This window comes from Pristis pectinata, chromosome 6 (genome assembly GCF_009764475.1).
Source record: "Pristis pectinata isolate sPriPec2 chromosome 6, sPriPec2.1.pri, whole genome shotgun sequence".
Taxonomy (NCBI): Eukaryota; Metazoa; Chordata; class Chondrichthyes; order Rhinopristiformes; family Pristidae; genus Pristis; species Pristis pectinata.
The window spans coordinates 80873895-80890498 of record NC_067410.1 but is presented as its reverse complement, the minus strand read 5'-3'; the positions used below and the strand labels follow the sequence as shown (position 1 = coordinate 80890498).

The window sequence follows — 16604 nt, the reverse complement described above, 5'->3', positions numbered from 1 at the left end:
CCTTCAGGAGTGAAGTTTGTTTACAACCCTCTTCAGCAAAAGGGAATTGATGCTAGGCCAATTGTTAATTTTTAAAGCTAAGATTGAAAGATTTTTGACAACTAAGAGAAGGAAGGGATGAGGAAAAGGCTGGTACAAAAAACATCCATTATGTCATTGAATGGTAGGAGAGACTCTGGGGAGCAAATAGCCTATTCCTGTACTCACATTTGTCTTGTTGCCGAAACCGTGCATCATCTGGAAAAATAATTGTTTATTGTGTGGAATTTACTCCTACAGCAAATAACTCAATTACAACAAAAGTCAAATATCATATGGTGCATGTTTTGATATGGTGCCTAGCTCAAGCAGTGCAGTCAGCTCATTTGCCTGTGGTTCAAAGATAAACAAAGTTCAGGCATACATCATTCACAGTTAGTAAAAGAATTCCTTCATCACAATTTCCTAACTGGGGACTAAAATACTACCCTTTGAGTGCTGGAATACCTAAACATTGAATCCATATTGAGAGTATGACAGATGGGCACATTAACAAGTAGTCCAGAAATGTTTGCTTTCAATTTTTATCCTTCAATTATATTCCCCTCTCTTGAAGGCCCTGGGCTAGTGCTATAAAGAAGAGAGGAACATTTAATAACTGAAAGGAAGACAAAGAAGGCTCAAGGGGTGAATCAGGAGCTTTCTATGTGGAATAATGAACGAAAACTTATCTTCTATCACTGAAATAAGACAAGATTTCTTTATTAGTCACACGTACATCGAAACACACAGTGAAATGCATCTTTGCGTAGAATGTTATGGGGGCAGCCTGCAAGTCGCCATGCTTCCGGTGCCAACATAGCATGCCCGCAACTTCCTAACCCGTACGTCTTTGGCATGTGGGAGGAAACCGGAGCACCTGGAGGAAACCCACGCAGACACGGAGAGAATGTACAAACTCCTTACAGACAGTGGCCGGAATTGACCCCGGGTCTCTGGCGCTGTAATAGTGTTACGCTAACCGCTACACTACGAAAATCTGCATGCGAATCACCGATCCAGCTTGTGAATTGAAAGTTCTTTCTTGTAACAAGTATGATCTTTAAAAATAAACAATCAGATCAACTCTTGTTATACTCTCCCAAATTCCACAATAGTGGTAAATCAACAACATATTTACAGGACTAACTAAATTGGCTACAACAAGGAGAATCACATCAAAAACAGTTGTTTTGATTCCAAGCCAACAGACTGACGTGAGGTATGAGTCTAATATAACTGTGTGTGCTACCCCCACTGAGAAAGAGAGTAGGGGGGGACACTAACTGAGAACAAGAGGCAGTTTATGTTTCTTAGCTTGTCCTCCTACAAAGAAAAAAAACTGCCATGTATTTCAGATCCTTGAAAAGTTTCAAAATGCTTTACAATCAATTAGCTACTTCTGAGTCAAAGTCATTATCATTTTACGTGGAAGCACAACAACCAATTTGCACACAACTAAGCCCCATATATACCAATGAAATGGATGTCTGGTTAATCTTTTCTGGTAATAAATTTTGGCCTGGCTATCAGTTACAAGATTGTTTGAATAATATTAGAATATTATAATAAAAATAATACCTTGCTCCATTTACCTGCTAAGAAGATGGATGGGATAGAAACACCACAGTGAACCAACAACATTGTCCTGGATGAGACTTGATAACCTTCTGATTCAGAGCAAAACTGCACTCACTGGATGAAGACCAATTCTGGGTAATTGGTGGGTAATGAGTGATGCAGGTTATGGAATCACTGTGTCACATAAACCAGAACCAAAAGCATAGCTTTACCACCAGGCTCTTGAGGTGACTGCAGCGTGTGTTGCATGCAGACTGCATTCTAAATTCCAATGTGACTGAATTTTTAGGCACAACATTCAGGTTGGATGACAGCAAATTTTTACTTGCACAAATATGTGAATCAATTTGGGCATCGTGGGCATTTTTAAGGCTAGATGCAAGGATCATTTATGGGAAAAATCGAGCTCCAGAGAACCCAAGGGAATTGAAGTAGATCCAAAATTTATTGTTATTAAGCTTATATTATTATCCTCTCATTTTGCTGTCAGTATAACTTCAAAGGCCTGTTTGAATAAACCTTTTGGTAGCTTTCATAATTTTAAGTACCTGAATTCAAGAGCTGATATTTTAAGCAGAAACAGTTAGGTAACTAATTTCTGCAAAAAAAAATCAAAAGAGAATCATTAACACCACTGATATGTGTAAAGAGAAGTTGAACATCTTTATTCATATTGTGCCCCAAAACATCTCAGGGCAGATGCTTTAAAGGGCAGCACCCCTGACAATATAACACTCCTCTAATATTTGAATTTTAGTTCAAGTTTGTAGCCTGAGCTGACTTCTTCTGAATCAAGATCAGTTGCATACTATTAAAATACATCATTATTTTCATTGTCTTACCTTCAATAATACACTCATCTGGGACAGGGATTCTCCTCACCATTTCAGAAAAAAATGTCTTTACATCATTGATATTTCCTTTGAGATACAGATAGAGTTGATCCTGTGCTTCCAAGTGATGCGCCAGGTTTTCTGCACTACCTCGTTTATTATTGTCCTTAACAGTACCACAGGAACTTCTTGATTCTTTTGAGGCAATATTGCAGTGAGACAGAGAATGCAACTGGTGTTTATGTTCATCAAGTTCTTGACACAAAAGCTGTTTGACACTGCCTTCACTGAGTGATCTGTCTGAAAATGTGATGGCTGTTTTAATGTCTCCATTTTCTCCCTCATCATATTCAGAACTTGATGACTTTGTGTGCATTGCATGAAGAGCGAGACTTTTGGACCTGTCATTTTAAAGAGATTGAACATAGTATTTAGCTAAACATGAAAACTTCACGTGACTCCACAATATAAGATTTCTGATTAATTAGCGACAGACTTCTCAATAAAGTAAGGAGTAAATTACACCAAAGTCATGGAAATCAGTGGCGCACTTTTGTACTCGTCTTTTAACTTCAGAAGGAGTGAGGAACTCCAGAGGAATTTCTTCAGCCAGAGGTTGGTGAATTCAGTGCCACAGAGGGTGGTGGAGGCCAAGTCATTGGCAAGTTGATCAAGGCAGAAGTTGATGGGTTCTTGATTGGTAAAGGGGTTAAGAGTTATGGAGAGAAGGTCGGAAAATGAGGTTGGAAAAATAAAAATCAGCCTTGATTGGATGTCAGAGCAGACTCTATGAGCTGAATGGCTTAATTCTGTTCCTATATTTTATGGTCTTACGGAGTGTGCTAGGACTCGGGTCTCAGCCTAATATTACGCTTTCTGTGACACAAGATACTTCTCACTTGATGATAGAGAATTTACAGTTCTCCAATAATTTGTTTTGAGAGACGCTAAGAAGAGAATAGGGGTGGGTCACCACATTATATTTTCCTGCCTATATGTAAAGTGAACTCTATTCCTTTTCCACCATTAGTGAGGTGGGATTTTTGTCATGTTATGACCATGTTCAGTAGCAATGCGACCAATACTTAACCGAAGTCTAGTGATTTTTTTTCTTCTTGATATTCATGATTAACCTCTACTGAATGTAAACATTTTCATCAACGGGCAGATGATCTATTATACTCTCCAAATAAAAAGGACAGAACTACTTCTAACATTGTGACCAAAATTCCCCCCTCAATTAATTGCGCCAAAATCAAATGCATTGACAATTTGTGGGATTTTGCCTCGGCTTTCACGGGAACAATGGAACTTCTAGGTTTTACTATTCTGCTGGTTGCAGCATACAAAAATAATGGAGTAATTGGCCAATAATGGCAATCATACCAGGCCATGCTATAGTTTAACCATTTTCATTTATTAATGTACTACTTCAATTCAATTATTACCACCTGCAAAATTTGCAGTAATATTGTATGTATATTTGAATACATGCTGAGAGGAGTACTTCTGTGAAGGGATGAAGAAAAGATTGCTTATGTCAAAAGATAAACAACTACTTTTAAGCAATTATCTGAAGTAGGTTCATAAATTTTTGGACTTTTTTTTCCCCTGCTAATTACTATAAAAATTCCTTTAGCTGTCATTACATGCAAACCATGCAGTTTCAAATATTTTCACATGGTTATTTGGATCTGTTTCTGGATACATTTATAGTATATAAACCTTTTAAGCATTTGGAGATTAACGTCTAGACCTCGTCTATCCAGTGTAGCTAATTGCACATTAATACACAAACCTAAAATTCATTAAAAACTATGTTTCCAAAGCAAAAGAACATTATTTCTTGCCCACAAAAATGATCTTGGAATGGTCACACATAAGGAGCAGTGTGAGATTTGCCAAAATGACTAAGGCACAGATTTTGCGGTAGTAATGACAGTAAAACTAGTAGCGTTTGTCTTTGTTCCAGTGAAACTGACAGTAATTTTGCTATTTCCAAGCACGCCTGTTTTAGCAGAAATAGCCCAGGTTTCAGTCAGTGATACAAGTGCGCCTCCAGAGACTGTGTTTGTTTGTGGCCTTCTCAAACAGAATTTAGGAATGACAAGGGATTAAGGGCCTAAAAAGATATTCTGCACTGGGAAAAGCTTATTAAACCAGTAATGGATAATGCACCCAAGGCATCGTGAACAAAAGAAGTGGCACTGCACACTTGGGTATGAAGAGGGTAATCCTTGCTGCATCAATGCAGGGCAAGCCAAAGAACACAGCTAGGTTTCAGATCATGCATTATTTGCATGAAGTCAGTGAATTTTTAATGATATATTAAGCCATAATTACAACTAAGCAAACCTAATGATGCTAAAGATTTAATATTTTGTGTCTAGATTGTAATTCCCTTGTATATATAATGAGCCAAATCTCTGCTGATTGGCAAGCTACCTAATTTTGCTTGTCACCTGCCCTTGGACTATACTGTTTCTTCCAGTGTGGCCCTGGGTGCAATTTTCTGCTGAGAGCCCAGTTTCCAACTAACAGGGACAGTGCACTGTGTAAGGAAGTCGGCTGTGCTCCCAGAGAGCCTCAACAGCAAGCGAGTCCCTATCCCAGGCTCACTGGCTGTAATTTAAATTTAATAGTTGTAATGTTTAGATATGTCAAAGACACTCACAGATCACTCTGAAACCATCAGCAAATAAAAACACAATTAAACATTTAAATTTATATAAAATATCAAAACACTAGAGAAACACATTTAGCTTAATTTTATAGATTTAGTTCAATTAGTATAAATAATTTGCTTTCAATATGTGTGAGTGTTTTAATTGCTTATAGAAATTTAATTATAATTGTTACTATATTTTTATTTTTTGAATACTTTGGGGTTTTTTACATTTCTCAGTGGCCATTCCTTTGCATTTATTTCAAGGGGTTCACCACCTGGCCCAAGCTTGGCTGCAGATATCCCATCCAAAGTACTGGAAAATATGAGGAAGTCTGCGTTGCCATTTCGGACTCCATGCTGAGTATTCCACCCAGTGGCTAGAGTTCAACCTGTGCTCATGAATTCAGATCTGTGTCTGAACTGAGCAGACTGTCTTCTGCATGGGAAATTATCCTATATTTTTCAATGCTGCCTCTCTGGAGCATCATGGAGATGAGAAATAGGAGGGAGCCAAGGAAGAACCACTGGGACTCCACAAAGTACTGTGTACAAGAACAATATACAATATTTAACAGATTTATTGCTCAATATCTATTCCTCAACCAACAACACGATAACATTAATTTAACTCATGGCTGTTGATGACCCTTTTAGAGACTGCCTGCAGTGTTCTCTATGTTACATCAGTGACAGCAAGCAAAGTACTTTTGAAATGCAGAGGCTCCTTTTGAACTGGTAAAAGGAACCAGGTAAATGCAAGTTCTTTTATGCTGATTGCAGCAAACTGTACTTTACCACTAATTCTTTCAGTTTCCAGTCATGGATAAATTACAATTACGCCAGCTAAATCTGGAAAAGATCAAAAGCAGCATCTTTAGTCTACAACTGTGTAATCTCACCATTAACGTCACATTTCAGGAAGTTACTTTATGCCTAATGCTTCAGGCTAAGCAAGATCATCTACAACCTCAGTATCGTATCTGACCCAAAACTTCATTTTTGATGCCATATCCTCTCTCTCACAAAGACTGTTTCCTTATCTTCTTGATATTGCCTGAATCTAGTCCTACCTCAAGCTGTTTGTGGTAAAATTGTCAGCCATACAATTATTAGTTCCAGACTCTAAAATTTAATGTTCATCAGCCTGGTCTACAAACCTACATCCTCTGCAAATTTCAGCTCATTGTAAACTCTGACATCTCAGCAAGTCCCTTTCTTCCATCATTGTTTTCACTGCACCATTTTGACCCTAATATTTCCTATTTAAAATTCCCATTCTTTTGCTTAAATCTCTCTATGGTTTTTACCCTCCCACTTACTTCCTCCTGTCCCCAACCACAAAAAATTGTGATCCTCTGATTCCCTATTTTTACCTCAGCATTATTGGCTGCTACCTTGGGTGCTATATTCTTCAGGAGTCCTTTTATTTCTCTTCTATCTCCTTCCCTTCTCTTAATATTACCTTTCATAATATCCTCTCTCACCATGGAACCATTTCAAATGCATACAATTAAATTTAGCAATGTTTTGTTTCAACTGATATTTGTGTTTTTTTTAAAGTCAGCAATTTGACCAACTTGATTTTAAAATTAGTTTACTCCTGCACTAAGTTGTCCACAATATGCTTGAATTGCAAACAAACCCTTTTAGATTTTTACTGTACTGCATCCTCAAAACTACTGGCATCTAAGGCATGCTTTGTGCATGTTGATAAATTTATGATTAAAACTTTTGCGTGAAGCATTTTATTATATTTTTCTTTTGGTAGAACCCCTGTGCATTTTGGATGGCATTTTCAAAGCATAGTTATACAGCCATCTCTGGGGAAGAAATTGTCCAACAATTAAAAAATCTCAATCTCATATATCACAGCTTCTGAGCATTTTACAGCTAAGAAAAAATGATTACACCTGATTTCTGAAGATTCTGCTGGAGAAAGTTGGGAAACATAGTACCCTGTGCGGTACAGTGAATCACTGGAGACAGCTCTGGACTTCTGCGTCAAGCTACTCCAAAAGCTGTGGTCAGTTTTGCTGTGCATTGACACCAAATTCTGACAGTTTTACTGTCACTACAACTGCAAAATACTCGCCATTTATACTACATCCATGGTCTTAAGAGCACAAGCTCAAACAATGTTAAATACAGTGAAAAGAGAACAAGAAAAAGGTGCACTTCATTTGCAAACAACATATAAATGACCAAGCACATTTTCCCAATTACTTCCCATGCTCCAGAGACATTTAACTGAAATTATAACTTATTCCTCACTGAAAAGAAACTTCCAATAATTATTACCCTAATCTGTACTAGCAAGCAGAACTCTGGAGTACTCCACTGAAGTCGGTGAGTGTTTGGTTTTCCCCAGTTGGTATTCTTAATAATAAAAAGGTTCATAACAACTGATGCACAAGCACAATTTCAGTATGTAGATGTACCCATTTATTTGTAATATTTTCTATCTTTATTCCTGCATTCATACCCGACTTTGTTGCACACGCTATTCAAAATCTATCAACACGATTAGGATTAAATTATAAAAATATCAGTGATTTTTCCATATTGAAATCTTCACCTGTTAAATCGCATTGCTTTCCATTCTTCCCTTGACCCCTGGCCCAGGCTGTACCGACGTATACGACTTGAAGCACTGTTTTCATTCGTCATCTTTTTCTCAAAAGCCCGTCGCTTCATCTGGAGTGTCTGAACTCCTGAATTTTCATTGATCAGACCCTCTTCACTTTGGGAATCTGCAACAGGTTCTCCTGCTCTATTAGTCACTATTCTGCAGAAATAACAAGAAATGGGCAGTCATTATACTAATCCTTATGGTTTTATCCTGGAGGGCTGACAATTTTATATTGCCATAATAATAAAAAAATGTTGGGACTTTGGATTATTTGATTCCTTTTAGAATAACAGGTGAATTTACAATCAATCAATTGGAAGTTGCTTAGTAGATAAAATACAGCCAGTATGGATTAATAACCCAATTTGGTTCTCAAGATTATATTATTTTGAAAACAGTATTGAGTCCTTTCTATTTCAAACAACTGAAGTCACAGAATTGTGTTATATTCATTCACAGGAATGAAGGAACAGGAAATATTAGATGAGATAATAAATAATGTATTTTTTTAAACCAATGCTTTAAATGTAAGAAAGTTATTTAATTTATGCATAACAAGGGCCCACAATAACAATGTGATATTGACAGATAATCCCTATCAACATGGAGTGCTATAAAGGAAAAAAATTTTGGCATGAACGTTGGGGAAAAACTCCCCTAAATCTTCTTCAAAAAATGTCCATAGGATCTTATTCATCCACCTGAGAGGATGGACAAGGGCTTGGTTCAAGTCCACATCTCCAACCCTCCAAACTACAACCTTCCATCTTGGGGATTAGAACGCTACCACTAAGCCAAGGTAGGCTTTTCCATCAAATAGTTGTATTAATCTGCTGAGAATGTGCATGTGTACTTTTGACCAGAAATACTGAACCACAAAGATATTTGCCAACTTCCACAGCAGCTTCCAGTTCTTCTGAGTCCTAATTGTGGAACTACATATGGGTTTATGGAACCCAAAAGGTTATCCAACTAAGCTGAATGACTAATCTATGGGTTTTTAGTCATTAAAAAAAATGCCTGTTTTTTGCCTGATTCAAACATGTGGCATTAAAGTCTGCTAGTAAATTCCCAACTGAACATAAGACAAACTATTACATTCGTCAGGATGTGCTGACTGGAACGCTGAAAATTAAATTCTCCAGGATTACAGATTTATAATGGTGCTTGTGTTGTCTATTGTGCAGCATATTTGTGATAATGAACAGATACAATAAAAAAAATTAAAAAGGGACATTTCCATCTAAGCTGTTTAGTAAGTCACTGAAACAGGAAAGGAAACATTCAATCTCTAGAGTAAGTTGCACAACTCAGTTAAATTATAGCCGATCTGTACTTTAATCCTGTTTACCTCTCCTTGCACCACATTCCCTTATAGGCTTGTCAAACAAAAATCCACTCCAAAAACAAAAAAATCTACTCAGATCTGAATTGCTGTTGACCTAGCAACAGCTTTTTAAGGATTATACCCACTTGTCCTGGATTCCTCCACCAGAGGAAATAATTTCTCTTATCAACCCTATTAAAATCTTTAATTATAAATGCTTCTGTTGGATCACCTCTTAATCTTCTGCATTCAAGGGATAGAAGCCCAAGTTACAGATGTTATAATGCATTATCATTGCAGAGAGCCCCGAGATTATTCTCATGTTCAGCCTTACATAAATAATGGAACCAATTTCCCCCTAAAATGATTACAAACATGATTTTAAACATGAGGACAATTATTTGATAAATGTGAACCAGCAAAAGTGCAACATTAACACAAAACACTGGGAGGCTAATCAATAGAGGACATGAATTAGCAGTTAGGATCATGCATTGACAGCACATCTATGCAGCATGAAGAGGGAATCACACTGTATCCAGCTCTGCACAATTAATGCATTCATTTGGCTAGTCACAACCAGAAAGCTGTGGTGGCAAAAACCCTCCCAGAAAATCCATAGTGCCAGTGTTATTATAAGTGGTAATTAAACATTTAATTTGTCAATAAGTTGGGACGTCAGCACCCACCCTTGGTCACATGAGCAATGGGCAGCAAAATTCCCTGAATTACAGAGTACAGGAACCAAATATGGCATTCCTTCCATCAATCATCTCAGATCAGTTAACAACTCTGAGCAGAGACTGATCCTGGACCTATCTGGCTACAGTGGTATTTAACCACCTTAATAATCAAATAACTTTTCTGCTATAACCTATGAAGGCTCAACGAATGTTAATATTTCTACTTCCAAAGTAGGTCGATTGGCCAGGAAATTGAAGACATATTCAAATACTTTTTTTAAATACAAGTGTTGTGCAATGCAGAATAGACACCACACACGGCAACTTGCACAATGGCCTTTCCTCTTCAATCACGAGTCATTGTGAAAATATCTTAAGGGAATTGAATGGAGGGCAGAAGATTGGGGTGCAGAGACAGTGGCAGGGTGTCGGTTGGTTCTGGAATTCTCCAACATCGGGGTCATCCATCCATCCTATATCTAGTTTCACTGATCCTGTGAGGATTTTAAAAGTTTCAGTGAGGATCCCTCTCATTCTTCCAAACTCCAGCAAACATAAGCTCAATCATCCTAATCCCTCTTCATACATTGGTCCTGCTATCCCAGGAATCTGTTTGGTGAACCTTCTCTGCACTCCCTCCATAGCAGGAGCATCTTTCTTTAGATGAGACCAAAACTGCACCTTGTGGTCTCACTAAGGCCCTGTACAATTGCAGCAAGACATCCCTGCTCCAGCATTCAAATCCTTGTCCGAGTCATTATTATAAATGTGAATAGCTTGGGTCCAAGCACTGAACCCTTCGGTAACCCACTAGTAACAGCCTGTCACTTAGAAAAGGACCTGTTTATTTCTACTGTTTCCTATCTGCCAACCGGTTCACTATGCCATGTACCTTAACTCTGCACACTCATTGCTTATGTGGGACCTAATCAAAAACCTCCCCAACTCCAAACACACCATATCCACTAACTCTCCCACCCTACTATTTATCTCTTCAAAAACAAAATTCAGTAAATTTGTCAATAATTGCCCTTTTGTAAATCCATGCTGACTTGACCATTCCAGTTACCTCTTTCCAAATACTCTTAAATAATGGACTAACATTTTCCCACTTCTGATGTCAGATTAATCTGTCTATAATTCCTTGTTTTCTCTCTCCCTCCTTTTTTAAATAGCGGGGTAACATTTAGCTACCCTCAATTTGTAAGGACTGGTGCAGACTAAAGAATGTTGGAAAATGATCAACGATGCATCCACCATTTCGAGGGCCTCTTTGTTCAGTACCCTGGGATGTAAACTCTGAGGCCCAGGGGATCGATTCGCCTTCAATCTCATCATTCCTCCTGGGATTCTCCTGGGGTGCAAGTGTTACTAATTTCTTTAGTACAACCTAAGTGTAGATTAAAAATCACCTATGATTACACTAGTTTCCTCATTGCACACATCTCTGCTTTCCTGTTTAATAACATCCCGAACATCACCACTACTGTTTGGGGGTCTGTGTACAATTCCCACTAACGTTTTCTGTCCCTTAGTATTCCTTAGCTCTACCCTTACAGATTCTACATCATCTGAATTCCCATCACACTGAAACGATTAGGAAGATAGTCTCTCAATTCCCTTCAGCTTCCTGTAGTAAAGGCTAGAATCACCTTTTTAATGATAACATTCTTTTGACAAATCCTGGTTAATAATCATTCAGTACACATACATTTAGGTTCATTTTAGCACACACGATATGAATTGCAGATGACCATTATTATATGCTAAATCAAAATATTTGCTTAATCAAAACATCATGTGAATCATGTTTTATATTTTGGATTGCCATTCAAAAAGAAAACATCCAAAAATCTGTCAGCTCAATGTAACTGGTAATTAACAGGTTGTTACAGTAATCAAAAGAGAAAAGTGGAAATATTTGTTTGCTATTTAGAACACTTTTTTTTCCTCCATAAAAGGCAAAGATTGAGCTTGCTGGATCTGTCCATGATGTATGTTGGTTGATGGAAGATTTTAGTATCAATTTTAAGATTCTGCCAAATTTAGCACAGCAGGGTCTATTTCCATTACCTCCAAGGGCTCTTAAATGTTAAAAAAGACATTGACAACTTTTTGGATTGCCCAAAAATAACAGCTAATTACTAAATAAATTTCTGTGTGCATCAAGGGGACACAACGTTTTCCACAATTGCTCAATAACTCCTATCACTATGCATACAGAATATGTCTGGGTATAATGGGAATAATACCAACAAATGCAGATAACAAAAAACTTCTAGGATCAAATTGAAGAATTTGCTCTATTTATCTATTTTTTAAAAAAATTAACAGGCAGTGTGCAAGCTCTGAATGCCAATACAACCTTGCATCTGGTACACAATAGGTTGTGGCGGGGGAATAGCGTACATTACATTTTCTTCAAGCTGTTATAAACTGGTAGCAAATTATAGCAGACCATGGGTTTAGTATCCTGAACGTGTCTTTGGGCTGATGTGATTCTTTTGTTCAACTTCCACTGGCATAAAAATGAAAGGCTTTGTATGCAGAAGCACATGGTAAGCTGCTAATTGTGAGTCATGTCTTCACTTGATGCTTGCGTTCACTGAACAGTATTGTTGATAGTAGAGATGCAAGTTTACACCTCTAGTAAGCACTGACCACCCAGCTTTTCTATTAAGCCAATGAAGTTATGTTAAGTGTGCCAAAGAATATAGAATTTAGAAAAGACTGAATTAAGATAGCTTATCAAAATGTACATTTGTCATTTCAGTATATTTTTGCAAGATGAACAATGGAAATGGAGTTGAAGAGCTTTAAAACAGAAGCATTAACCAAGTAGTGGTATGAAGAATAAAAAGTTCAGACTGAAGTGGCTTCAGCAGCCCCTAACATTGCTGCACTTACCCTGGACTTTCGCTGAGGGGCACCTGGAGCTGTGGCACAAACAGCTGGTAAATCTTGTGATGCTGGAGGAACTCAGCAGGCCAGGCAGCAACCGTGGAGAAAAGCAGTCGGTTAATGTTTCGGGTCAGGACCCTCCTTCAGATGAGTTCCTCCAGCAACATAGGGTTTTTCATCTAGATTCCAGCATCTCCAGTCCTTTAGCTGGTAAATCTTATTTCCATGTAAACATCAATCCTCAGAAAAATCTCGTCAATTGCTTATCAATTCCCTTCATTCCCTGTTTGGAGAGTTATCGCAAGACCATAAGACAAAGGAGCAGAATTAGCCCATTCGGCCCATCGAGTCTGCTCTGCCATTCGATCATGGCTGATTTATTTTTCCCTCTCAACCCCATTCTCCTGCCTTCTCCCTGTCACCTTTGATGCCCTTACCAATCAAGAGCCTATCAACCTCCGCTTTAAACATACCCAATGACTTGGCCTCCACAGCCGTCTGTGGCAATGAATTCCACAGATTCACCACCCTCTGGTTAAAGAAATTCCTCCTCATCTCAATTCTAAAGGGATGTCCTTCTATTCTGAGGCTGTGCCCTCTGATCCTAGATTCTCCCCACTACTGGAATTATCCTCTCCACATCCACTCTATTCAGGCCTTTCAATATTCAGTAGGTTTCAATGAGATCCCCCTTCATCCTTCTAAACTCCAGCTAGTGTCCCAGAACCAGCAAACACTCCCCACATATTAACCCTTCCCCCCCCCCCCCCCCCCAGGATCATTCTTGTAAACCTCCTCTGGATTCTCTCCAATGCCAGCACATCGTGGGGCCCAAAACTGCTCACAATACTCCAAAAGTGGTCTGACCAATGCCCCTAATAAAGCCTCAGCATTACATCCCTGTCTCTGGCAATTTCACATGCCTAATATCTCTTGGTTCCTTCTACTTTTTCAAATACAATAAAAGAGAATTTTCTATTAAAGCTTCCTTTGTCTCAACATGTAAATGGCAAATAAGAAATGGACAAAAACAACTTACTCAGACTTGAATTGGACAAGGTGTTGGTATAAAGACAGTTGGGAAAAAAGTCAAAGGGCAGGTTTCTGTGCTGGTGAGATATGAGTGTTTTGTGATGGGAATTGGTGCTGGTGCCTCAACTTTTACGGTATGAATTTATATAAATGACTTACATAAAGGCATTTAAGGTATGCTTGCTAAGTTTGCTGATATCACAAAGATAGGAAAGTAAGTTGTGAAGAGGATGTGAATAGGCTAAAAAGAGATAAAGATTGATTAAATGAGTGGGCAAAGATCTGGCAAATGGAGTTTTATGTGGGGGAAAATGTGAAATTGTCCATTTTGGGAGGAAAAATTAAATAATGCATTGTCTAAATTCTACAGAGCCCTGAGATGTCAAGGAATCTGTATGTCTCAGAAGATGATTTGCAAAAGGCTATCACACAACTACAGCAAACAATTAGAAAAAACTAATGCAATGTTATTGTCATTGATGGAGGAATTGTACACAAAAGTAGGGAGGTTATGCTTCAGTTAGATAGGCCATTGGTTAGACTTCATCTGGAGTAAAATCTTGGTCTCCCTATTTTATGAAAGGATGTTAATATAGTGGACGCAGATCTGAGAAGGTTTACTAGACTAATATCTGGAACATGCGGGTACTCATATGAGGAAAGGTTAGACAGACTAGGCTTGTATCTACTGGAGTTTAGATGAGTGAGAGGGATCTTGATTAAAAATTTTGCACATTTCAAGTTTTTATTACAGAATGGACGTGGAAATGGATGTTTCTTGTTCTAAGAGAATTTAAAACTAGGGATCACTTTTAAAAAAAATAACGGTCATCCACTTAAGACAAATGAGGTGAACAACTTTCTCTTAAAGCTTTGTGAATTTTTGGAACTCTTTTTTCCAAAGGAATGATGGAAGCAGAATCTTCGAAAACTTTCAAGGCAGAGGCAGATAGATTCTTGATCAGCAAGGGCTGGACAGGATTGAGGAGTTAAGGGTACAATCAGATCTTATTAAATGGCAGAGCGTGCTCGAGACGCTGAATGGCCTACCCTGCTTCTGAATCACATATTCATACTGTCAGTTGGGCAGGAAAGTGGCAATTGGAACTTAATCCTGAGAAGTGTGAGTAATGTATTTGGGGGAGTGCAACAAAGGAAAATTATAATAAATGGGAAGATAATGAAAAATAAGGAAAAACAGGGACATCTTGGAGTATATGTCCACAGGTCGTTAAAGGTAGCAGGAAAGGTAGAAAAGTTAGCTAAAAAGGCATACAGTAAGTTTTTCATTATTAACTGAGGCATAGAATATAAGAGCAAGGTGGTTATGCCTGGAAATGTACACAATGTATGTTAGGCCACAGCTGAATATTTTGTACAGTTCTGGTTACCACACTTCATGAAAGATATGATTGGTTAAGAGAAGATGCTGAGGAGATTTACAAGGATATTGCCAGGACTGGAAAATTTTAGTGGGATGAAAAACTGGATAAGCTAGAATGGTTTACTTTGGAAAGCAGGAGGCTGAGGTGATATTTAACTGAGGTGTATAAAATCCCAAATGGAGTAACTAGTAAGGATGTAAGGGATAAAGAGTTCCAGGTGCATAAATGTAAAGGTAATTGGTATAAGGATTAGAGGGGAGAAGAGACAAATGTTTTTCATCCATAGAGTGGTAGGGGTCTAGAATTCATTGCTACAAAGGGTGGTAGAGGCAGAAATTGTCAGATCTAAACAGGGTCTAGATGTGTACTTGCAAAGCAGTGACTTATAGGGCTATGGATCCAGTGCTGGACGTGGGATTTGGTTGAGTAGTTCTTTCTCACCTGACATAAATGTGATGGGCTGAATGGCCTCCTTCCTAGTTGCAAGTTTTCTATAAATAAAGTTCACAGCAGAACTCATGGAGCAGGAGGTTGGTGTAGATCATGAAGACTGCTGTGAAGGCACACCTGTTCCTCCCAGATCCTTGAGAAAAGTTTGGTTTCAGGAAATCAGAAGCCTACTTTTGGTTGACAGCTGCTGAGATCTTTGGAGAATCCCAAGGAAGGCACCCCAGACACCTTGCTAATCACTGAATTAATTCAACAAGAACTCCTTCAAGGTGCCCAGCAATTCTACCATTGAGATCACAGTGTACACAGACTAAGACCAAGTCACCTTACCGTCCATGAGGTACTTTTTGTGCTCATATTGCACCAGAATAGTTAATTTCTACCAGAAACAAAAGCAATGTTCATTTCTAAAAATATCAGTTTATTAAAACAAAAACTGGAGAGGACTGATTATTACAGTGCAGAAGCAATTACGGGAAAGTAGTTGATGACACTGTAAATGGTAAGTCTTTATCTAGGAAGGCTATTGCTTTAATCGTTTAATGTTCTTGGAAAAGGACATTCAGTGGTGAAAGATTTCAGTCCAATTAAAGGTGAAGTACTCCACCCATTGCCATAGCCACCATCAGTTGACATCCTATTTAGTGAAAGGCAGAATAAGTTTTATAGGGTTATACAGTCCATACAACACGAACAAGGAGTGGGGATAATTGTGTAATTTTGTGTTAATTTGAAAAGGTTACAATAAGATCTCTGATCTTTATCAAAGCAATTATAAGTGAATAGCTAATCAGGAGACATTAAACAAAATATAAAGATGTGGTTCTGTGTTTACAAAATTCTTCAGATCTAAGACTATCCTCATGAGATGAAAAGCTAAGTGAAGTAAATTAGCAAATCAATCATCTGCAGAGATGATACAGAGATAATATAGAATTGTTGGAAAATTACACAGAAATTATGAACTATTTGGATGACTCAATCACATCCTTATTGTTAAGGTTTTAGGCTTGACATTTTTAGCTCCAAATAAAACTGCTTCAATATGTAACTATACAAAACGCTTCATTGCAAAGTGATTAGTCTTTGAGGGGTAA

General features: G+C 38.0%; 1 protein-coding gene across 1 annotated transcript in view; it reads right to left on the bottom strand.

The window, feature by feature from the left end:
• Positions 1-16604, bottom strand: part of veph1 (ventricular zone expressed PH domain-containing 1) — a 165074-nt gene that overhangs the window by 41645 nt on the left and 106825 nt on the right. Inside the window, exons 9-10 of the mRNA XM_052018809.1 lie at positions 7676-7885; positions 2442-2833 (exon numbers count right to left, since the gene is read on the bottom strand). Coding sequence (XP_051874769.1) covers positions 2442-2833; positions 7676-7885 — 602 coding nt within the window. The remainder of the gene's footprint in view (positions 1-2441; positions 2834-7675; positions 7886-16604) is intronic.